The sequence below is a fragment of the Hemiscyllium ocellatum genome, chromosome 10 (genome assembly GCF_020745735.1).
Source record: "Hemiscyllium ocellatum isolate sHemOce1 chromosome 10, sHemOce1.pat.X.cur, whole genome shotgun sequence".
Taxonomy (NCBI): domain Eukaryota; kingdom Metazoa; phylum Chordata; class Chondrichthyes; order Orectolobiformes; family Hemiscylliidae; genus Hemiscyllium; species Hemiscyllium ocellatum.
Window position 1 is genome coordinate 57,496,463 of NC_083410.1, and position 25,863 is coordinate 57,522,325.

Sequence of the window (25,863 nt, forward strand, 5' to 3'; positions counted from 1 at the left end):
AGAAGGTGAGAGTTATTTTAAAAATCTTCCTGTTTTCCCCCAGCGATTATGAGTTCTTCTGTACTCCACATGATTGTCATTCCTATGAATGCATAACCATTTTGTAAGCATGTACACCTGAGCCCTCCCCAGTAGGTGCTGGGATCCACACTTCTCTGCAACTGAAACATTTATGTAGTGAATAGCTTCCTGCTCATTCAACCTACATATTTCATCTGCTGACATCCTATGAGTAGCACTTTGCAGTTTCAATATGCTGCCACCTACCCTTGTGGAACACAGCAGGTTATTTATCCTTTTCCTGTACCGTACCCATGATCTGGAGTGAACCCACTGGTGCTATTCCTTGCTGCAAGCTCTATTCAGGCCACCTTGGACAGATGGGAGGAACTCCTGCCATTGGGAAATAGGTTCTCCTCCAGTCCATCCAGGAAAGTGAAGAAATCCTATGTTTGAGACATTGCTAAACTGTGGAGCTGCTCATCGTCTTTTTAGAGACATCCTAAGTAACAAGACAGCTGGGATTGAGAAGGACTCAATAATTGGCTGCAGTATAAGTCCCAGGTTGATGTCCTTGCTTGCAATGAATGAATAGCTATCAAGGTGCCTTTTAAATAATACACTTGGACTATTGATCCTACAAGACAACAATGGCTCATTGACCTCTTGCTCACCATGCCACAGGATTTACTGCCCTCCACATGCATATCTAATTGGTTGACCACAATGTAATGATGTTAGAAAAGCTGTCCTGCCCAAAAACAAAGTGATGCTCATTTCTGGTCCTGCCACCAAACTTTCCCCCAGATTAGAAGATCCTACCCCTTAACTGGGATCTTTGTGCAAGATTCACAGTGTCTTTAAATTTAAAAGCTCATAATTACTCTGAAGTTCATCATTATCTTTTGATTACACAATGGCTTGTAATATGAATTTTGTGTTACCTAAGCCACCATTTAAATTTTAAAAATATCATTAAAATATGTGTGGCTATATTTTTGATGTCCTTTGCCACATATGTATGTTCTACAATTACACTTCTGTAAATTAGAAGGGATAGCTCTTATAAAATTAAGTGGTGCATCAGGCCTAGAAGCAATGTTGTAAGAATTTCATAAAAACTCTTTCTCTGCAAAATATTTCATTTAAGCAATTTTATTATTTAAAACAATGGTCTTGATTATGCAGCCAGTAGTAAAAGAGCATCTCACATACTACTTTTCTTCTGAGGAACTAAGACTTCACATTAATTTAATTTTTGTGGCCACAGAGGTATTTCAGCAATTATTTATCATTTATAATGCCATTAAAAACATTCTTGCACATGAATGCATCAGCCTAGCTTTTGCAGCCATATTTAGTGTGAATCTAGAGGTCAAGTACATGTAGTTCCAGTTATTTCAATATGGAACCTAACAGTGACAACTGTAATAGCGCACGGGGATGGAAGAGCAAGTTATCCTTGAACAAAACTTCTGGATTTCCACCATTTACTGTGCATTTGCCATTGTCAGATGTTGCTGCTCAATTTACCCCATAATAGTGGTGAGTGCTATTCACTTCTGTATTATTATTGCAGCATGACTTGCCTGCATTGTTTCCTTTAAATGCAGAAAGACTGGGAGTAACCCCCTAGCGAAATTTGCAGCTTTAGTTGACCAAGCATTGTTTATTGTTTTGACCAAAAAATCATTTTGGCTTTGTGGTGTCTTGTAAAAAAAAGTTGCTTATATTTTGGTACATATTGAATGAAGTTACATGACAATATTTGCCTTAAAATGTAGAAATTTGCATTTTATTGGCTATTAAATTGAGCCAACACTATTTATGGAAGAAAGTGAAGACTGCAGATGCTGGAGATCAAAGCTAAAAAATGTGTTGCTGGAAAAGTGCAGCAGGTCAGGCAGCATCCGAGGAGCAGGAGAATCGGCGTTTCGGGTATAAGCCCTTCTTCAGGAATGAAGAGGTGTGCCAAGCAGACTAAGATAAAAGGTAGGGAGGAGGGACTTGGGGGAGGGGTGTTGAGAATGCGATAGGTAGAAGGAGGTTAAGGTGAGGGGTTCTCCAGCTTCCTCATTTCCCCTCCCCCCACCTTATCTCAATCCCAACCCTCGGGCTCAGCACCGCCTTCTTGACCAGCAATCTTCTTCCCGACCTCTCCGCCCCCACCCCCTCTCCGGCCTATCACCCTCACCTTAACCTCCTTCCACCTATTGCATTCCTTATGCCCCTCCCCCAAGTCCCTCCTCCCTACCTTTTATCTTAGCCTGCTTGGCACACCCTCCTCATTCCTGAAGAAGGGCTTATGTCCGAAACGTCAATTCTCCTGCTCCTTGGATGCTGCCTGACTGCTGCGTTTTTCCAGCAACACATTTTTCAGCCAAAATCAATTCAGCCATGATCATACGAAATAGTGGAGCAACAGCAACACATTTTTCAGCCCAACACTATTTATCCAGCCTGTGTTTTTAAAATGTGAATAAAATATGGAATTTTCTGTATTAATTGATCAAATATGTTTTTAAGCTGGAAAGCACTTAACAAGTAAAGATGAAATAAAAGGAATTCACTGGGCCACCTGGACTTGTGTAATTGGACCTGAAGTAAATGGAATTTGGCCTAAATACACAGACATTACAGACATCAATTTTGTGGATGCGAACTTTGGCAGCGCTATACTCGTATCTGGAGATGACTTTGGATTTGTCAAGCTTTTTAGATTTCCTTGTTTGAAGAAAGGTAAGGAATATGTTTTTTGATTGCCATGTTTTATTGATATATGCTGTCTATCAATAGTAAATGTTGCCCTAATACATCAGATACATATGTTCCAAAGATTTACAACTTGGAAATATTTGTTTGGATAGTGGCATTATGCAGACTACTGGAAGCAGGCAGTGCCACAGGTTGCACAGGTAATGGTATCTGGCACTACTTGTCCTCAGAAAATTAACTAGAATCACCAGGAGTGATGGAATGAGAATTAATTTCTTCCCCACATTTACCATTTTCTTGCTTTTACTTTACCTTTCAGTTTCTTATGTACTTTTCAATCCACATTTTCTTTACTCTTAGTAACCATCAGTACTTTATCCAGGTGCTGAAAATCTAGAGCTAGGCTATGATGTAGGCAAACTTGATCCTAGGTTTTGGTTGAACTTTCCAGAATGACCTGTTAAGGAAAAGCTCCCAAGCATGTCTTTTAACATAAATGGGAGTGAAAAGTCCCTTTTTTGCGGTGAATTCACCTGTGCTTGACCCTTGCTTATAGTACGTGGAGGTATGGCTGGCTATCCATAGGTCCAGATTATGGTTATACTGTAGATTTCTGAAACTAAGCAAGTCATGTTTTGAAATTTGCAGTGTACCTTCCTTATAAAAGGACAATTGGGTATAAAATGAAAATCTCTTGTGAGGAGGGGACCCGAACCAATTCTCAAACCCACCAATCACTTGCTCTGTAAACTGGAATTTGTGCCTCCATTAGTAAGTGAATGCTGAAGAACCACTTCTATCAATGATTAAGTTAGGATATTTTTCCTGATGTTAGAGTATCTATCATGAACAAATTTCTGATTGTCAGTCCTCAATATTTATTAGAGATGCATCACATTCAGATTTCTGGAGCCCTGCATCTAGAAACACAATAACTATGCCTGTTCGTAAGGCACAAAACAAACATTTAAACATCCAGTATGTCAGTCATTATGCAATATTCATTGCAAGTTGGAAATTCATTGCCCACCACATTGAGAGTTTGGCAGCTCCAGTTGTGTTCAGGGCACAAGCCATAACTTCTTAAATTGATGAATAAAATATTTGAATTAATTTGCTTTCTGAATTAACACTGTCCAAATTTAATTCTGACTGCTAAGGGAAAGAATTTGCTGGTGCTGCACTGTTATAGGTTGTGCTGTAGTGATAATCAATGTGATACTTTTGGGATAAACATGGGGATGTGGCGAGAAGGACAATGTGCAGGAGATCATTATATAAGCAGAACTTAAATGATCAGTTCTTCTACATGAACTGACTGCATGAGGAATGTTTCACATACATTGCTTTTACATAGAAAGTCTTAATCGAACTATATCATCTGTTAAAGCTATCTGAGACTTACACCAGGGGATAGACAAAACTGCCTCTGACACAGAGGAGAACAGACATGAAGGAAAGAAGAGGTTTAGGAGTGAACAAAGAAGTAAACATAAGGGAGCCATTTTCCAGACATACTGTAAAGTTTAGTCATTATTATCTAGACCAAGTGAGTTTGACTTCAAGAATTCTCTGCTTATTTGGAATTGCATGTGCACTTATCTCTCGAAAGGAATTCTCATCAGTTGTGATTTAGCTTGGATCTAGTTGAAGAAGGATGAATCATGAACTAAGGTTTTAAATTTGGATGACATGGACTCTGGAGGGATGGGAAAAAACTGAAGACAGTGCAAAGGGCAGATGTATTAATGGGTAAAACTGCAGGCGAACCATTAGAAGCGTTAAACTATTTAGTGAATGTAAGAGCTGTGCATGCCGATGCAAGGAAAGCCTGGACAGTGTCCCCATTCCAGCACTCCAATCCTGTGCAGATCAACTGGCAGAGATATTCAGTGACATCTTCACCTTCTCCTCCTACAAGCCATAGTCCCCACCTGCTTTAAGAAGACCACCAACATCTTCATACCTAAGAAAGCACCTGCAATGTGCCTTAATGATTACTGCCCAGTGGGTCTGACCTCCATAATCATGAGATGCTTCAAGAGGCTGGTCAATTCTAGTCTCCCAGCCAGCCTTGATCCCCCACAATTTGCCTACCAGCGTAACAGGTCCACAGCGGATGCTATATCCCTAGCCCAGCGTTTGATCCTGGACCATCTAGACAACAAGGACACCTATGTCAGACTCCTATTGATTGACTACAGCTCCACCTTTAACACAATTATCCCCTTCAGAATGATGTCAAAACTCTGTGACCTTCATCTTGGTGCCACCCTCTGCAACTGGATCCTCAACTTTCTGACCCATAGACTGCAGTCAATGAGGATAGGTAACTGAACCTTTCACATGAAAACCTCAACATTGGATCCCCTAAGGATCCATCCTCAATACCCTACTGTACTCTTGTACAGTCAAGACTGTATTACCAAATTCTAAATGAATGCCATCTATATGTTCACTGACAACGCCACTAATAGAATGAATATTTAACAATGACGAGTCAAAATACAGAAGGGAGATACAAGGTTTGGTGATGTGGTGCAATAAGAACAACCACTCTCTCAATGTCAACAAAACTAAAAAACTGATCATTGACTTAAATAAGAAAGGAGGAAAACACGCCCCCACCCATGTCAATGAAACTAAGGTTGAAAGGGTGGAGAACGTCAAGTTCCTCAGAATGATGTTAACTGACAATGTGTCCTGGTCTTCCCATGTAGTTGCGATGGTCAAGAAGGCATAGCAATGCCTCTTCTTCCTCAGGTGGCTCAGGAAATTTGGCACATCCATAAGCACCCTCACCAATGTCAACAGATGTACAATTGAAGGCATACTATCAGGGTGCATAAAGGTCTGGGGTTGCAACTGCTGTGCCCAGAATGGTAAGAAACTACTGAGAGTGGTGTTCACAGCCCAGGTCATCACGCAAGCTTTACATGGATCACTGCCCAGAAACACTGTCAACATCATCAAAGACTCTTGGCACTCCTCCTACAACCTCTTCCACCTGGCAGAAGATACAGAAGCCTGAACACATGCACCAGTAGATTCTGGGACAGCTTCTTCCCATTTGTTATTAGAGTATTGAATGGACTCTCTATGCTCAAATATTGCTGATCTTGCTAACATTTATCTCTCTTGAATGCCCTGTGCAATGTTATCCATATGCCTCCATCTAAGTCTTTTGTTCTATACATCCTGACTTACTATGATCTACCTGCACTGTTCGTAATCAAAGCTTTTCACTGTGCTTTGGTACAAGGACAATAAATAAATCAATCAATGCCCTAACTGGAAATATCCACTTGTGTAATTTAAAGAACCTTGGTCAAAAAGAGAAGTGAAAGGTAGTAAACAAAAAGGTCTATATGAATTCAAAATTTAAGGCTGTATTACTCAAACAAAAGTTGTATTCCTGAGAATTTGGCAAGTTAGAGTTAAAAATCACAACACCGGGTTATAGTCCAACACATTTATTTGGAAGCACTAGCTTTTGGAGCGCTGCTCCTTCATCAGGTGGTTGTGGAGGTTAAAATCGTGCTCACAGAATTTATAGCCAAAGGAATCCAGTGTCATGGAGGTGTGATACAGTAAACAGTCTTAGATTAAAACTTGCATCTTTTATAATGGGATATGCTGGTCTCTGTTCTTTGCTATGTAAATCCCAGAACTTCTTTTAAACTACAATCTCAAGATGGCTCAGGCTTTTAAACAATAATGTAAAGTCTGTTTGTGTCCCAATGCTGTGTCAGACTGACAAATCCTCTGCATAGTTTTACAGAGTTTTACATGGACTCGTGCAGTTTTTGAGCAAAATAATTTTGCAAAAACAAATTCACCCCATAAGCTAATTTGTGTGCGCATACAGGAGCGACAGATTGAGTGTGCATGTGAGTGTGTGCGTGTGGGTGTGACTGCACCTGGTAGAGTGTGTGTGTGTGTGTGTGTGTGTGTGTGTGTGTGTGTGTGTGTGTGTGTGTGTATAAGCTTGGTTAAATGTGTGTATGTGAGTGTGATGGGGTATGTGTGAGAGGGTCCATGTGTCGGTGTGAGTGCAGAGAGTGTATTTGTATGCACATGAAAGAGAGCTTTTGTATGAGGGAGGGTGTGTGTGTGTATCATGTAGTGGGGTCACCAGTAGTGTTACATGAACCCAAGGCTGGTTGAGGCCATTCCCATGGGTACCGAATTGTGCTATCAGCTTCTGCTCAGCCACGCTGCGTTGTTGCTTGTCCCAAAGTCCGCCTCGGAGGATGGTCACCTCTGACGGCCTGGAAGGAACACTCCTGCCTGAAGATTGTTGTGTGGTGTCCATTCATCAGTTGTCATAGCATCTGCTCATTTGTGCCAGTGTACCATTCCTGAGGACATCTTGTCTGCAATGTATGAGATAGACCACGTTTGCCGAGTCACATGAGTACTCGCTGCGTACATAGTGGGAGGCGTCCCCATGTGTAACAGTGTTACCAGTGTCGACACTCTGACACCTCTTGCAGCGGCTACTGTGGCAGGGTTATATGGTGTTCTTGTCCTGAAGGCTGGGCAGTTTGCTACAAATCATGTTATGGGATTTTCATATCAAAGAACAGAAGCCAACGTATCCCATTATAAAAGATGAAAGTTTTAATCTAAGTTAAAAATCACACAACACCAGGATATAGTCCAATAGGTTTAATTGGAAGCACTAGCTTTTATAGCACTGTTCCTTCATCAGGCGTTTATGGAGTACACAATTGTAAGACACAGAATTTATAGCAAAAGTTTACAATGTGATATAACTGAAATTATACATTGAAAAATACCTTGATTGTTTGTTAAGTTTCTCATCTGTTAGAATGATTATGTTAGTTTCAATTCTTTCATATGTAAATTGCAAAACTTTTTTAGGAAGTTACAATCTCAGGTGAACATTAACAATTGGTGTCAGACCATATAACGTGTTGAAGGCATTAGTGCCCTGTGTGCTGCTGTCTGTGCCATAATGTTTAGACTGATTTTAATCTAAAAAATTAATTAACAGAATCTTACATGGATTCGTGCAGTTTTTAAGCAAAGTACAATGTAACTCTGCAAGTACAAATTCACCCCACAAACATATATATGTGGGGTGGGGGGTGTGGGGGTTGTGACTGTTCGTGAGAGAAAGTGTGTGTGTGTGTGTTTGTATAGTGTAATGGGGTCACATGTAGTGTGACCATGAACGCAAGGTCCTGGTTGAGGCCATCCCTATGTGTACCAAACTTAGGTATCAGCCTCTGCTCGGCCACTTTTCGCTGCTGCCAGTCCCGAAGTCCGCCTTGGTCACATGAATGTCCGAGGTCAAATGTCCTGGACCGCTGAAATGTTCTCCAACTGGGAGGGAATACTCCTGTCTGTTGTGTGGTGCCCATTCATCCATTGCTGTAACCTCTGCTCGGTTTCACTAATGTACCATGTCTCAGAGCATCTTTGCCTGCAGCATGTGAGATAGACAACTGAGTCGCATGAGTACCTGCCACATACATGGTGGGAGGTGTCCCCACGTAATGGTGGTATCCAGGTCCACACTCTGACACGTCATGCAGCGCCTACCATGACAAGGTTGTATGAAGTTGTCCTGAAAGCCAGGCGGTTTGCTATGAACAATGATCGGTTTGAGGTTTGGAGGTTGTTTAAAGGCAAGCAGTGGAGATGTGGGGAAGATCTTGGCTAGATGCTCATCCTCATTGATAAAGTGTTGCAGGCCGCGAAGAACAAGGCGTAGTTTTTCGGTTCCTGGAATGTACTGGAGAATGAAGGGTACCCTGTCGGTTGCAGCACATATCTGTCTTCTGAGGAGGTCATTGCGGTTCCTCGCTGTGGCACATCAGAACTGGCTGTCAATGAGTTGAGCATCGTACCCCGTTCTTTTGTGGGTGTTCCTGAGTACTTCCAGGTGCCCATCATGTTCCTCCTCATCTGAATAGATCCGGTGTATGCTTAGGGTTTGTCCATAGGGAATGGTTGTTTTAATATGTTTTGGGTGGAAGCTGGAGAAGTGTAGCACAGTGAGTTTGTCCGTGGGTTTGTCGTAGCGTGAGGTGCTGAGGTGCCCATCCTTGATGGAGATGCATGTGTCCAAGAATGGGACAGATAATAAAGAGTAGTCCATGGTGAGTCTGATGGTGGGATGAAACTTGTTGGTATCACTGTGTAGTTTTATTAGTGACTCCTCGCCATGGGTCGAGAGGAAGAAAATGTTGTCAATGTACCTGGTGTTGGTTGGAGGGCCTGCATAGAGAAGAAGTCTTGTTTGAATTTGTGCATGAAGATAGTGGCATATTGGGGTGCAAATTTGGTCCCCATGGCTGTTCCATGTGTCTGGATGAAGAACTGTGATCGAGGATAAAGCAGATGAGTTGTAGGACGGTGTTCGGAGATTGGCAGTTGTTGGTGATGAGTACTGAATCTAATCTAAGATGGTGTACTGTATCACATCTCCATGACACTGGACTCCTTTGGCAATAAATTCTGTGAGCATGATCTTAACCTCCACAACCACCTGATGAAGGAGTGGCGCTCCGAAAGCTCATGCTTCCAAATAAATCTGTTGAACTATGATGTGGTGTTGTGTGATTTTTAACTTCGTCCACCCGAGTCCAACACCAGCACCTCCAAGTCATAGGAAGTTAGAGTGAGATTTGATCAAAGACTTCAATGTTTTAAGCAAATCAAACACATTAGATTAGCAGAAACTATTTCTGCTGATTATGGAATCTAGGACCAAGGGACATCACTTAACTTTAAAGGCAGACCAAAGCACTAGATCATTCCTGTGAGATTTTTATGGCAGCTTTGAGGGTTTTGTTTTATTAAAGCAGACCAGAGACATTAAGGGAGTGGATTATTGAAAGGAAGGTGGGATTGTGAGGGGGGAGGCACAACATTTAAATAAGATAGACCTTCAGATACATGTTAATAGTGCAAATTGATTGCGAACTGAGGAAATCTTGGAAGCATCTTGCATAACAAGAATGGAAGTGGTAGTATTACTGATATCCTACAAAATGGTAGCTGTGTTAGTCACCCTTTACTCTGCATTTGGATTTGAAGTGTTCTTAAATATTGATTTGCAATATGTGCCACCAACTATTTTCTGAAGAATGTTACCGCTGTTCCAATCCAGAGGGTTCAGTTGAATAGAAAATTAGAAAATCAAAGTTCAGGGACAAGGCCGCAGTACAGGTTAGTTATGAGTCTGATTATTACCAGAAAATAAAAGGAAGGGACAGCGTGTGTATTTGACCTATCACACCAAGGAATTATGCACGAGTAGGGAAATCTGATAATCAACAAACTTAAAAGCTTTGTATCTGAATGCACAAAGCTTTTGGAATGAAATTAATGAGTTAACAGTGAAAATAAAGATATGTATATGATTTGATTACTGAGGCATGATTGGAGGAAGACCAGGCTGACCATCAATACGCTCAGTGTTTTGGAAGGATGGGCAAGTAGGAAAGGAGGTAGTATAATGTTGTTAGTAAAGGAAGGGATTAGTGCTGGAGTGAAAAATGATATAGGCTCTGGAAATCAAGCCGTCGGATCAGACAGAGAGAAAGAAGGAAAAGTAAGGAACGAAGTCCTTGATCGTAGTAGTCTATCAGCACCTAAAAAGTAGTCCTACAGTGGGCTCCGTATAAACCAGTAAATACTAGGGGTCTGTAAGAAAGGTACAGTAATAATTATGGGTGATTTTAATATGCATATAGACTGGATTAATGAAATTGGAAAGGGTAGCCTTGAGAAAGGTTTCATTGAATATATTAGAGATTTATTTCTTGGAACAATATCTTGGGAATCAACCAGGGAGCAGACTATTCTAGATTTGTTAATGAATAATGAAATGGAATTAATTATCTCATAATAGAGGATCATCAGGGAAAAGTAATCATAGCACATAGCACACTAGAATTTCAAATTTAATTGGAGCGAGATAAACTGGAGTCTCACACTAGCTAGCATTTTGGAATTAAACAATTGTATATGATCTCATATATACTGTATATACTCATGTATAGGTCAAGTTTTGAAGATTTTTTTTGGGCTGAAACTAGGGGGTCGACTTATACACGAGCTATTGTTTTTGAGGGAATGATATTCATGCTTGGCATGAGTCAAAAAATGGTCAAGCAAGAGCCAGATCTCTATATTAAATAATAAACAACAAAAGGAAAAAGAATTATGGCCATATTGAATATTTATCTACAAAATAACTGTCTCCATTCTGCCTGCTACCGTAGAATGTTGCTGTTGTACTGTATTCTAGTTAGAAGTATAGTAAAGCGCATGTAGGTGTACACATTTCTACAAAAGTTAATAGGCATACCAGCAGACGGTCAGGCCATCTACCGGGGGTATTTATACAACACGCAATTCATGAAATAAAAACAGACGAGCAGTCAAAACAAAACAAAAGTTTGTTAGTAGTTTCTTTAAAAAGACCGCATGAAACTTAATTTATGATAAACACTTCACATCAAAAAACTCTTCTCACCGCATATCACAAATATTATGGGATAGCTGTTTAAAACAAAAGTTACCAGTACATGTAAAAGTCCATTAGAATCTTTCAAATTCACTGTCCTCATCGGTTGCACCACTGAATTCATTCCAGTCATCTGGGTAAAGCTTATCGTCATATGGATCATCTTCATCTGCATTCTTAAGGGGATCATCAATTGATTTGTCATTACTTCCATCTGTTCATAAATAATCATCCTCCATATCATCTAAAGCATTAGAAATTCTACATTTTTGAAGGTTTTCATAATAATTTCAGTTTTCATCTAATTCCAGGACTCAACGATCTGCTCACGTACAGGTGCATGTAATGGAACATGCATGTTGCCACCCTTTGTGAAGTTTTTTTCCCCCTTCTTGCATCCAAGTGTCCCATTTCTTCTATACTAAGTTCTTTAAAAGATTTATTGATGCTAACATCAAGTAGCTGCACCATGCTCGTAAGGCCACCAGGAATCATTGCAATGTCAGTATTGTTCGCTCAAAGTTCACTGATAACATTTTTACTCTACATGATTTGAACACATCCCAAACCTGTAAGCTTTTTTTCCTTTTAATGTCCACTTGGTTGCATATTCCAGACCTTCCTAATCCAAGTCTTGCAGCCATCCACTCCTTTTCAAGGGACGAAGACAGCAATGCCTTTCAGAAATTCCTGTTTAGACAGAATTTTCCGCTTAAAAATCACCATAGGCTTTAACTTTATGCCATCCGCCATACAATCAAGTACCACAATGAATTGACTCCTTTCATGGCCAGTAGTCTTAACTAAAACAGATTTTGCTCCAATCTTGTCCACAATTCTGTTCCCTGGCATATCAAAATTCATTGGGGTTTCGTCCATATTGCTGATGCATGAGAGCCTATACCCATTTTTCTTCTGACTTCTGATTCCAAAGCAATGGAACCCTATTAACTTGTCATTGAGTTCTGCTGGTAGACGTTGGGCAATCTTGGTTTTGTGCCATACCTTTTCATAACCCTATTGCACCATTCAGCACTGACTTTGAAATCACTGAATCCATCTTTTTTTTGCTTCATTTCTCGCATATATCCTTGTATCGAGTCACTGTGCTTCTGTTCTGACAACACTGAATTACCAGTTAACAATCTTTTCTTGTAGTTGTGGCCACTTGTTCAGCTTTCCTCGGTTGGCATACTTCTGTTTTGGCATAGCCTCTAGCTATGTGGCTTTTTTCCTCCAATCTCGGACAAGTTTTTCGGAAACGTAGAACTTCCTTGCAGCTTCACTATTGTTGTTCTTCTCTCCAGCTTCAATAATTTTTAGTTTAAACTGTGCTGTATACTTGTTTCTTTGTGATGCCATTTTGTCAAAAAATTTGGGGGAGTTTTACAGTAAGTTCAGAGCACGACTGTACATGACACCTACTTCTGAGAGACTGAGGCAACAACGAGAAAACAAAGTAGAGGGCTGCCAAAAGGTACCGTGTATATTTGCATTCATAAGTCAAATATATATGTGTAAATATTACATAAATATATGTATATATACACAGTATATATAGTTATCAACATGCAATTTAACGACTTGAAAATCATGTTGTGCAAATATGTACTGATGTGCGTAACATGTGATGATGCAGGTATTGAATCAAAAATGTGTGTTTAAATCAAAATGTGCAAATCATGTTCTTTAAGGCTGCATATATGATCAGGAAGAGACCCCTGAAAAACTAGAGTAAACATATGCACAAGGTATATGAAAAATATCAGATTTTATTTGGCCAAAAACAAGGGATAACTTATATATATGGTCTACCTATACACGAGTATGTACGGTAGGTATAAGATCAGGCCTAACCGTAGTGGAGTGGGGAAAGACTAAAAGATAGGACTGTTAACGAACGTTTGCAGATGTTCAAGGAAATACTCAACTGCTCTGAACTGAATTAAATGCCAGAAAGGAATAAAGATTGTAAGGGGGATATTGGAGGGGTTTAACATCTATGGCTAAGCAAGGAATTTAAAGATAATGTAAAGGCATACCAAATTGCAAAGATAAATGGCAGGCTGAAAGATTGGGAAACTTTTATACATCACCTAAGGGTTACTACAAAAAAAAGCATAAATAAATTATGAAAAAAACCTAGCGCCAAATATAAAAAAAAGGTAGCTAAAGCTTCTATAAATAAATAATAGGGAAGAGGGTAGCTAAACTGAATTTTGAATGAGACTGGGGAGTTATCAATGGGGATCACAGAAATGGTGGAGTCACTAAATCAATATTTTGCTTCAGTTTTCAGTTTCACTAAGGAGGACACTAGCACCATCCCAGTAGTGACAGATTATATTGAGGTTGTTGAAAGAGAAAAACTAGGAACAATCATTATCACTGGGTGGGGGGAAACAGTACTGAGCAAACTATTGGGAATTATGGCTTTTGTTCCCAATCTCTGGTGGTCTACATCCTAGGCTCTTAAAGGAGGTGGCAGCAGAATTGATGGATCCATTGATAAAACATGCTAAAGTACTTTGGATGTGGGCAAGGTTCTATTGGATTGGAAAATTGCTAACATAACACCCTTATTCAAAATGTGAGGGGGTAGAAAGTAGGAAACTACAAGCCAGTTAATTTAACATGTTGTTGGGAAATGCATTATTAAGGAAGAATCTATTATTAAAGAAGTAATAACAGAACACATAGAAAGCCAAGGTACGATCCATCAGAGTCAGCATGGTTTTATGAAGGGTAACTCATATATGACTAATTTGCTAGAGTTCTTCGAATATTTATCAAACAGTATGGATAACAGAGATCCTATACATGTAATATATCTGGACTTTTAGAAGGCATTTGATAAGATGCTTCACAAAAGGTTAATTCAGGTTAAGATCACATGGGTTTAGGCGTAATTTATTTAATGTGGATAGAGATTGTCTAACTAATAAGGAGCAGACAAATAAATGGGTCTTTTTTCCGGCAAGATGTAACTTGTCAGTGCCACAGGGTTCAGTCCTCTGGCCCCAACTATTCATAATGTTTATTAATGATTTGGATGCCAGAAAAGAAAGTACGATAGCCAGATTTGCAGATGAAATATTCAATGTGGATAAGTGAGAAGTTATCCACTTTGATTGGAGGAATAGCAAGGCAAGTTATTATCTAAATAGAGAGAAACATCAGAGTGCTTCAGTGCAGAGGGAGATGGGTGTACACATGCATGAATTGCAGAAAACTAGTATGCAGTTACATTAGGTATTAAGGAAGACAAATGGAATTTTGCCACTTATTACTAAAAGAATAAAGTATGAAAGTAGGGAAGTAATGCTGAAAATGTACGGAACGCTAGTGAGACTGCATGTGAAATGTTAATTTGAAAGTTCTGTCCCCATACCTGAGGAGGGATATGATTACATTGGAGGCAGTTCAGAGGAGGTTCGTGGAATTGTTTCCAGAGATGCGGTGTTTGTCTTTTGATGATAAATTGGGCAGTTTAGGTTTGTACTATCTGGAGTTTAGGAGAATGAGAAAAGTTGTAATTGTGGTATTTAAAATGCTAAAGTGGATTGATGAAGTAGACATAGTATGACACGAGAATGTTTCCTCGTGGGGCCAACCAGAAGAAGAGGTCATCCTTTTAGGATAAAGGGTAGCAGATTTAAAAAACAGATGAGGAGAAGTTGTTTCTTTCTCGAAGGGTTGTGAAGTGGAATTCAGTAGTGTGGTGTGTGGTGGATGCTGGTACATTGAGTAAATTTTTAAAGAGGAGCTAGACAGCTGCTTAATTAGTACAGGTGATGGGTTGAAGAGTTGTAGAGAGCAGGCAGGAAAATGGGGTTGAGGCCGATCTGAGATGAAAGATGATCGTATTAAGTAGCGGAGCAGGCTCAAAAGGCTGAATTGCCTGTTTGTGCTGCTAGTTCTTAGATTATTTTCCTCCAGTGTAATAAGGTGCAACTGTAGATTCACAGCATTGCCAGCTATTTTATGTTACCTAACAGATGTATCTTAAAAGCTAGCCTTAACCAAGTTATGCAATCTTAATTCAGAAAAAATGTAAACTCAGTTGAAAGACTGGGAGGTGGCTAGGCAGTGGAAGTTTGTGGGTCAGGGACGATATAATGGGGTAAGCACAGTGGAAACTTTATGTATGAACTTATGAAATAATAAAGGAATTAAGACTTGTGTGAAATGTGTAGGCTGTTGGTAAAACCTGTGAAGTAGCAAGAATTATGCAAGCATGCAGGTGATTTGGTTAGTACATTTTCATTTTCGTATAGATCGACATAATTAGATGCACTCAAGTCAGAAAGGTAGCAAATTTCTTGTGTGCAAAATAATTTTCGGCAATATTATGTTATGGATCTAAAAAGCAGATAGGTCATGTTAGATTTCATTATATGTAATGAGTCAGACTTAGTTAACACACTAATAATGCATAAATTTTAATCTATAATAATCATCATAACACTGATTTCAGCATTGTTTGAAAGGAAACAATCTAAAACAGCTTCTAGGATATTAAGTTTAGGTAGGGCTGACTTCAGTGGGATGAGTCAAACTGTCCCCATGTAAACTAGGAAAATTTGATCAATGAAAAGTTTGAAAAATAAATGACATTGAATAAATTTATAGCCCAAAGTGGCAAATGTCTTCTTTTGTCCAATAAAATGGATATAGACAACTCAAACTAAAATGAAAAGCATACAAAAATGCAAACAAAAAGCTCAAGACCTTGTTTAGATAGTAATATCTACAAAAGGGAAGCATTAAAACAGTTCTAAGGGATAAGTGCACAATTTTTCTAAAACATATTTGATAAAAGTGAATGGTCAGGGCATTTGGGCTTCTTGTAAGTTTAACTGTGATCCTATCAATGAAAACAAAGAAATGTTGGACATATTGAATAGTTACTTTGCATCAACATTTACAGTAAAGAAGACAGAACGCCAACACCCCGAATAAACAATTATTGAATAAAGATGCGAACTCTCATATTAAAAGTGATATAACAGTAATGAAGAAAACAAAGTATTAAAGAGTGATTAACCCATAGAATTAGATGCTGTCTTAAAGGATGTACATAATAACATTGCTGATGCTCTAAATATTTCTTCAAAATTCTCTGAATGGTGGAAAATTTCACATGTCACAGCAGTGTCTAAGAAAGGTGAGAGCAAAACCATGTAATTGTAGACCTGTTAGCCTACCTTCTGATATCTAGACATTAGTGTACGATTTAGAATAGAAAGACTAATTATCTTGAGCATATGAGCTGATTAGAGTGAGCCTTTATTGATTTGTAAAGAATAAATCATGTCTGACTAACCTGATTAATTATTTTGAAGAGGTAACTAAAGTTGTATGATTGTCCACTGAGGAAATTCCAAGTCACTGCTCATGAGTTTTGTGGGTCCTTATGTAGCTTATGAACTTGATCCCAGAGCCACATCTCCGACCATGCATTTGGCAGGTGTTTTCGGTAAATGAAAGTGGTCCTTGGATTTAATTGCTAGTGTTGCTTTTCTATAATTGTTCTTTCTGATGGGTGTTATCGAAGAATTATGTCCCTTCATATAGGAATTAATTCCAAATCTGTTTCTTCTGAATGAGACTTTTCCAAGTGTTAATGTCTATGTTGCATTTCTTGAGGGAAACTTTCAGGAAGCCTTTGACACATTTCTATGATGCCCTCTTGTCGAGTGCCTTCCTTGAGCTGAGCAAAGATGATTTGATAGTTGAAACTCAAGCATCCTAAGCGTGTGGCTGGCCCAGCAGTGTTGGTTTCGGATGATCATGGCTAGTGCTTTACCTGCTTCGAAGACACTGATTTTAGAATGCCTGTCCTCCCAGCTGATGTAGAGAATCTGTCTCAAACTTAGAGGTTTATAAAATCATGAGAGATATAGATAAGGTCTTTTCCACAGGGTAGGGGTGTCCAAAACTAGAGGCCAGAGGTTTAAGATGAGAATGGTAAGATTTAAAGAGACCTGAGGGGCAATTTTTTCACACACAGGTACATGTATGGAACAAGCTCCAAGAGGAAGTGTTAGAGCTGGGTACAATTACATTTAAAAGACATTTGGACAGGTATATGAATAGGAAAGGTTTAGAGGGATATGGCCAAATGCAGGTAAATGGGATTAGTTCAGTTTAGGAAAACTGGTTGGCATGGACAAGTTGGGCCAAAGGATCTGTTTCTCTGCTGTATGACTCCACAACAATGTTGATGGTACTTAAGGTCGTTGAGATGGCTTCTACATGTAGTCCAAGTTTTGAAGCAATATTGAAGAGTTGGAAGGCTGACTGCCTTATACACAAGGAGGTGACTCAAGTAGTGGACAGGCGAATATTTACAGATGTAACGTATGAGGATTTGGCAAAGGTTTTTCTGTCCCTCTTAAAGTTCGTCATAAGATACTGTTTGCTAAAGTTTAAGCGCTTGGATTTGAAGGCAGGTTATTAACCTTGTAGCAAAAATTAGCAGAACAGCAAATGGCAAATTGGAGAAATGGACACTTATTTGATAAAATCTTTGTTTCCTCACTTCTGACTTTTGTTCAGACTGAATATGTGTATGCACACATGCAGTATAAACATTATTTATTGAAAACCTTTTACAAATCTACTATGTTTAACCCTTCCATTCACAGATATCCTCTTTATTTTCATTTTTATCTTTGTTAGGTTTTTATAATTTTGTTTAAATATTTGGATGTCAACAAGTGCTGCCTTGTTTTAATTGACACAATAAGTGATATTTTATGGGGGTGACATAGGTCTTGTCCACAGCTAGCAAAAGTCACATGGTGCCTCTCTTTTTCAGAAAAACCTAGCTCATAATTCACCATTTGGGTATTTGACAGATCAGAATAGACCTCAGGCACCTTGAGGCTAGAAGTCCTGCTTGTTGAGAGTTGCCAACTGATCAGCGGTTGGTAGCTGTATAGCAGCTCCTGCTGATACAATCCAGGCAAGTGGAGGGTGGGAGTTCACAGGGTTGGTGGTGCAGAGGAGGGGTGTGAAAGGGGTAGGCAATAAAGGTGGTGGTGGGAACTCTTATTGCCAGGTCCCGTGATTGACTATGAATGAGTGCACTTCCCAGAATCCTCCAAGCAACCCAACTTTCAGATACTGTGGCTCTGTAAAACTGCTAATAGATCATAAGATAATCAGTGAATTCGCACATCATGGGTCCAGCACAATGATGACGCCTTGTTGTTTGCATTAGACCACCATTTTTCAGCATGGCAACTTTGCTGTAACAACATCTTATCCCCTCAGAGCACTGTGATTACATATAACAAACAAGACCAGATTATCCAGACAGGTGCTCAAAAAGTGCAGCCCACACCAGGTGCCTTGCTGTAATCAAGCTGACTTTGGAAAAGGGCCATCTCATTTACGGAATCATAAAGTACTGAAGAGACTGCAGGTCTCTGAACTAACAAAATGTACTACACTTACACAGTCCCACTTTCCTGAACTTGGATGTTATGACATTTACAGTGCTCATCCAAGTACTTTTTAAAGATTGTAAGACCTCTCACCTCAACCTCCCTCTCAGGCAGTTCATTTTAGATTCCGACCATCCTCTTGATGATAAAGAACTTTCTTAAAATCCCCTCTAAACCTTTGCCTTTCCCCTTAAAATTTTGTTATTGACCATTCAACGAAGGGGATCAGCTGCTGCCTATCCACCTTGTCTATGTCCTCATAATTTTACATTTTAATCAGATCCCCTCTCAGTTTTCTCTGGTCTTACTATTAATAGAATGTCTTGATTCCATCATTAAATGCCAGTTTCATTTTGTGCTACTGTCCAGAATAAAAAGACGCTTTCAACAAGTTTCTTTAACAAATTGAAAGTAATCCATCTGTTACAATTAAAACAAATTCCAAACGCGTGTTTAAAGTTTAAACTATAATCTGGAATTAAAATTATCCTCCCATAATTCCAAATACAAACATGCTCACATAGCATGAAAAGACAACAGACTTTGGAAAGAGAATAGTTATTTTTAAAAAGGCAAAAGTAAAAATACCCCTGTTGGCCAGAGTGTAAAAACAGAGGGTAGAGAGTGATGACTTTTCATGGTCTAATGGGTTTCTTGTTGACAAAATTGAATTACTGACAATGTAGACTAATGCAAGATCTTCAGACCTTCAAATCAAGATTGATCTAAGTCTTTTAGAAAGTGGACACTGTTTAACTTTTCTGGGCATAAACAGTCAGAAATCCTGATATCTGGAAATTTTAATAGGTTCCTAATTATTATTTGAATTTCTGGAAACAGAAAGTAAGCTCTAGCACTCATTAAACTGTTGGTTTAATTTCCCAAAAAAAACACATAATAAGCTATTTTGAGTTTTTCATTTTTCACGGAGCCCTTAAATATAAATATGTATCCCTAGCAGATGCAATGAAGGAGAAATGCACTTCAGCTGCTTGTGTTTTTATGTAGGCCAGAACAGCTCACAAGGCAAGAAATGAGTGAGGGACTGTGAAGTACTAGGATGTGAACCAGATTGAATTGTTATTCCTCTGAAAATGGGGGAATATGTAGGAATTACAGTTGCTTCATAACGGAAGACAGATTAAGACAGATGAGAGTATATTGGCAAGAAGTTGATTGTAGATTCTCCTTGCAGCCCTCTTTGAGGTCACTGCTGCCTGAGGTATTCCTTATAATTCATTCCATGCTTCCAAAACCATAGGGACCACTTCCTCAGGGAGTTAACTTTAAGAAGCTGGCAATGCTGTGTGCGTACTACCTATTTGCAAAGGAACCAAGCTATTTGGTAGATCTGCACATAATTTTGTTATGTCGTCTCCACCAAACTGGATGAATTTTCACCAATTTCCTGAAATACATATTACACACTGAAATAATGCAAGCTTGGACAGCAGCATGGACACAAGGCAGATGATATGATGCTAGAAATGAACGAGTAACACAAAAGTGAAGTACATTTGGAAATTTCACATCCACATCTGTCTAAAAATGATCTTATTTGTAAGTTTCATCCAGAGGTTCATTTGGCTGTTCTATAGTCATATTGTTGAAGCACTGTTCTTGTGCTGAGGCTTTTAATAGAATCAATGTAGTTTGTAGCCTGTCAGTTAATTGGTGGGAATAATATATTGTTCAATCCCAAATCTAAGGCTATTAGATGCAAGGTCAGGTATCTTCAATTACAAAGGAGAAACATTATGGTAAAATATTGTTTATAATTCAAGATATGTCTATTCCAAGCATCACCAGGTTGCTGGTTCCAAAAGAAGACACTCCCACCAATTGACACTGTCAACACATACACTTATTATGATCTGTGTTAATTTGTGTTTTCTCAGGATTACAAATTACAGATGTCGCCCACTTCAGTGCAATTCCGCTTCGTTATCATTTATTATTATCAATTCCCATGTTGTAGTTTTTTGCTACAGCATGGGAAAGATCCAGATCTCTTAGAAACTGCATTGATTTTCATGTCTTAGAAAGTAAAAGTATACTGCTAACTCTCATCCCTTTCTAATTTCCCCTTCCCAGTTTGCTCATTATCTGTGTTTCTCCTCTATTCACATTGATGCATCAAAATCTTCCGTCAAATTCACGAGGTTAAAAATCACACAACACCAGGTTATAGTCCAACAGGTTTAATTGGAAACACATAGCTTTCAGAGTGCCGCTCCTTCATCAGGTGGTTGTGGAGGACACAATTGTAAGGCACAGAATTTATAGTAAAAATTTACAGTGCGATGTAACTGAAATTATACATTGGAAAATACCTTGATTGTCTGTTGAGTCTTTCATCTGTTTGAATACCATGATAGTTTCACTTCTTTCATGTGTAAATCGCAAAACCTTTTTTTAAAAAATTGCATTCTCAGGTTAACTGCAACAATTGGTGTTAGCTAGACAATATGTTAAAGGTGTGAGCCCCCTGTGTTCTCTGTCTGTGCCATAATGTTTAGATTGATTCTAATCTAAAAAGTGAGATAACAGAGTTTTACATGAATTCATGCAGTTTTTGAGCAAAGTACAATGTAACTCTGCAAGTACAAAGCTAGTGTGCTTCCAATTAAACCTGATGGACTAAAACCTGGTGTTGTGTGATTTTTAACTTTGTACATCCCAGTCCAAATCACAAATTCACCAGTGCGAACTACTTCAACCACATACGTCTATGGCAAGTTCCACATTTTACTGCTGTTTTTCAAAAATCTTCCTTAATGTTTTACTAATTCATCAGCTATTTTATATTAATATTAGTGATTCCTTGTTCTGAACTTATCACAGAAGTAATACAATTGTCCATCATGTCTTTGCTGACACATAAGGTACAACTTCACTAGAGTCTGAGCGATGTAGGCTATGGTGAGTGGAGAGGTAGAATCAGTCATCTTTTACATTGAGATTATCTCGTCACAACTTCCCTGCTTTGCTCAAGCAGCATGATGAGATTCATGCCAGGGAGTAGCGAGTCACTATCGGAACATAAGATGTAGGAGCAAAATTAGGGCATTTGGCCCACTGAGTCTGCTCTGACACTCAATCAAAAGCTGATATGTTTTTCAACCCTATCCTCCAGCCTTCTCCCTATAATCCTTGATCCCAATACTAATCAAGAAGCCATCCATCTCTGTCTTAAATACACTCAGTGACCTCCACAGCTCTCTGCAGCAATGTGTTCCACAGTTTAAACACCCTCTGGCTGAAGAAATTCCTCCTCATCTCAATTCCAAAGGCTCATTCCTTCACTCTGATGGCGTGCTATATAGTCCGAGTCTCCCAACTGATGTTCTTCATTGCTTGGTAAATAACTTATTAGAAGTCCAACTTATCACAGATTGCAATCTTGCCAAATTCGCCATTCAAATTAGCCTTCTGGAAAACTTCACATGGAAACCAGCTGGGTTCTTGGTGGGTTCAACTCACCATTTGCTCTAAAAGACCTCCAATGTTGGACACCAGGCTTCAGCATCTCAATCAAGCTCCATGGGTACTGGTCAAGTGCATCTCACATTGATGGACGTTAGCATTAACATGTGCCAGCCTTCATGAACTCTCATGGTACATGTCCAATCTACTTACAAGTCACTTCTGAACTTCAATACTATACCTTTACAACGTCATTGTGTTGCAGCTCATGGACTGGACCAAGCTACATCTTGAGCTCTTCACTCATTGTCATGCTGTTTATCAGTCCAAGCCTAACTGAAAACTGGTAGCATTCCTGTTTTGCCTTGCCTTTCCTTTTTGCACTTTGCTCCTTCAGCTAGAGATACTCAGTTTATATTATTACTATCCAACCATGCCCTTTAGCACAGGCACACAGCCAGGAGCTTGCCACAGTTGTCAGCAAGCCGCAGTCCAGTCAAGGGACTGCTTTGCTCAGGAGATCTCAGCACAGTCAGTCAAGTACAGCTTCTGTACGAGTCCAAGCCCTGCTTGGAACAGTCAGAGGCAGAATTTGATGTTCATTAGGGCTTAGGAGTTGAGTGATGGGCAGTACAACTCCTATTTTGACTTGTTCTGACCCATCATGGGCTGTTTTGGTCTTGCAATGAGAGATAGCGGATATTATGGAAATGAAAGTAGGTGGCACAGTGTTTGCTTTTGGTGCAGATGAAGAGATTTCACAAGTGAATAAGTGAATAGGCAGCACAGAGGACATGCAAGGTCACAGATTGGGGTATGTGACAATTAATGGGGAAGATGTTGCATGCCTTAGTAAAAATGGTAGAGCATGAGCCTTTTGGGAGGTGGGTGCAGCATTAGAGAGGGAATTAGATAAATAGAAAGATTAAGAAGAGTGTATAGTTGAAGGAAAAAACCTATAAGAAGGCAAAAGTCAATGATAAATTCAGAATCCAGCAAAGGAGAACTAAAAAGCTGACAGAGAAAATAAATTACAAGGGCAAGACAGTGAGGTATATAAAAATTGACAATAAAAGCTTCTTTATATGTTTAAAGTGGAAGGCAGAGATTAAAGTAAACATTGGCTCCTTAGAAAATGAATTTGGGGAGATAGTTATGGAGAGCAAGGAAGTGCCAGAGAAGGTAAACAAGTATTTTACATCAGTCTTTATTGTAAAATATACTTCAAACATCTCCTTAATACTGAAAAATACAGAGGAAGAATTAAGTGTCATCACCATCAGTAGAGAGGTAGTATTAGATAAATTCATGGGTCAAAAGGCAGATAAAACTCTTGCCATTGATGGGTTGCATCCAGGATCCTAAAGGAAGTAGCTATGACCGAGTGAATGCATCAGTTGTAATTTTCCAAAATAAATTGTGGGTTCTAGAGAAGTACCTGAGGATTCTAAACTGTCAGTTGACACCTCTTTTCAAAAAGTGGGGGAGGCAAATGTTGGGTATCTATAGGCCTACTAGTCTAGCATCTATTATTGTCAATATGTTGGAATTAGTTATTAAGGAAGTATGAGCACATTTGGAAAATCATGCAATCAAGCAGAGTCAACATGGCTTCATGAAAGTGAAATTATATCTGACTAATTTTTTAGAGTTTTTCAAGGAAGTCTCAATCAGAATGGATAGAGGGGAACCAGTAGATATTTTGTATTTGGAGTTGGAGAAGGCATTCAACAGGCTCACAAAAGGCTAAATCATAAGATAAGAGATCATGGTGTTGCAGGCAGTATATTGATGTGGATATAGAATCAAGCAATGGACAAGAAGCAGCAAGGGAGAATAAGGGTTTTTTTCAGGTTGGCAACCATTGGGGGTCCACAGGGATCGATGCTTTTGTTTCATGACAACATCTGTGTAACAATATTTATAATAAATAGAATTTTAACATTTCCATGATGAAAGTCAACTATGTGCAATAAACTCACCAGAATTCAGATGTCTGGATTGAATAGATATCCTTCAGTCTGCTGCCAAAATTTTATTAAAAAAGAAGCTGTTTCACTTCTGCTTCCACAAATTGAACAGATGGTGTAACTAAAAACTTTCCATTCTAAGCATTTTCTTTTAAAAGATTTGAGTTTGCTAGCTTCAGCAATATTTTAACATCAAAACTTAGTTTAGTCAAAGCAATTATAAATAACTGCATTCAATAGTTTAATTGGTTATTGGATGGTTATCTGTTTCCTTATTTTTAGGAGCAAAATTCCGTAAATATGTTGGACATTCTGCCCATGTGACTAATGTGCGTTGGTCATATGATTTTCAGTGGATAATTAGCACAGGTGGTGCTGATCATTCTGTATTTCAATGGAGATTTATTCCAGAAGGGATGTCAAATGGAGGCTTTGATGCAGCACAAGGTAAGGAAAGCTACATATTGTATTATATGTACTGGTGAAAATAATAACTTATCATTGTTAATCCAGATTCTAAAATAGATGCTAATGGACTTTTAGTTTTAATGCTGTGAAAGTTTGATTTTTGTTTTAAGAAAGAGTCAGAAAATCATTTCCAACAGGGTGTTCAAAACAGCCTTTTCAAGAAAGCAAAATACTGCAGATGTTGAAAATCTGAAACAAATATCGAAAATGCTGGAGCAACTCAGCAGGTCTGGCAGCATTCCCAGAGAGAGAAACTGAGTTAAAATGTCAAGTCTGACATGACTTCTTCCCTGAACCTCTACACTGTTTGACCCCCTTGGTCCTTCTCCACCTTTGTCAAAGTGTAAAAAAAACACCATTTTAAATTCCTTTCAGCTGTGAAAAAATATTATCTGTTTTTCTCTCTCTACAGGTAATACCAGAACTCCTGAGCTTCCCAGTATTTCTCTGTTTGTTTCAAAGAAAGTATGTGGCTAAAGCTAAATGACTAGATAAGCTACCTGATAAGGTATTTGCAGGGTCGTTTACTAACAGCAGCCTCTATGATCAATGGATACAGAAGGCCAGGACTACAGGAGGTTGAGTTCAGAAAGAAATAGTCATACCAGTCGACGGGCAGTTTGGTTTGTGGAAGCCATCAGGCTATCACAGCTAGAATGAAGTTTAAATGTGTTTTCGCAACTTCAAAGTAGTCAAATTTGGGGAAAATATAATGAGATTAGCTCCACTGTGTATCTCAGGGAGAGAAAGTAATGAAGAGAATCATGTCTGGTAAATGTGCAGAATGTTGCTGAAAAAGCATGGTTGTGACCTCATCTGTTCAGTAAGAAATTTTAAAGTGCAGATAAGGATGATACTTTACTGGGACTGAGTTTATGTAAAATATATAGCTGGGAAAAAGGGCTGAATCATTTTTCTATTTATGATGAGATCTTTCCAAATTCCAACATATAGCTTTGTCTTTTTGTTTGAGTAATGAGCTTGTTATTCTGTTCAATGGTACATTGACATCCTCATGTGAAGATATTCAGTGACTGACCACAGTAAACAAGTTGCAAACTTATAATCTATCAAGTTATGTTTCATTTTGAAAATGTTTTGTCAAATGTAACGATCATCTGGGACCTTAACAATGCATAATATGTCGCTGGATTAGTTATAAGTGATTATGGTTGTAGTTATTGGAATCTAACTCCAGAAAATTATGGAATGAGTTACACATAGGAATGTCCGAGACCCAATTATCTTCTGCTGCTTCATCAAAGACTCTTCTTCCATTGTAAAATTACCAGTGAAGGTGGTTGCAAAGCATTTCACTCATCAT

At 38.8% G+C, this 25,863-nt stretch overlaps 1 protein-coding gene across 5 annotated transcripts in view; it reads left to right on the forward strand.

Moving 5' to 3' along the window:
- LOC132819436 (echinoderm microtubule-associated protein-like 6) overlaps nt 1-25,863 on the forward strand; it is a 512,298-nt gene that overhangs the window by 146,744 nt on the left and 339,691 nt on the right. For all 5 annotated transcript variants that reach the window (XM_060830942.1, XM_060830941.1, XM_060830940.1 and 2 more), the window contains exons 10-11: nt 2,527-2,739; nt 24,354-24,518. In XM_060830942.1, the coding sequence (XP_060686925.1) occupies nt 2,527-2,739; nt 24,354-24,518 (378 nt within the window). The remainder of the gene's footprint in view (nt 1-2,526; nt 2,740-24,353; nt 24,519-25,863) is intronic.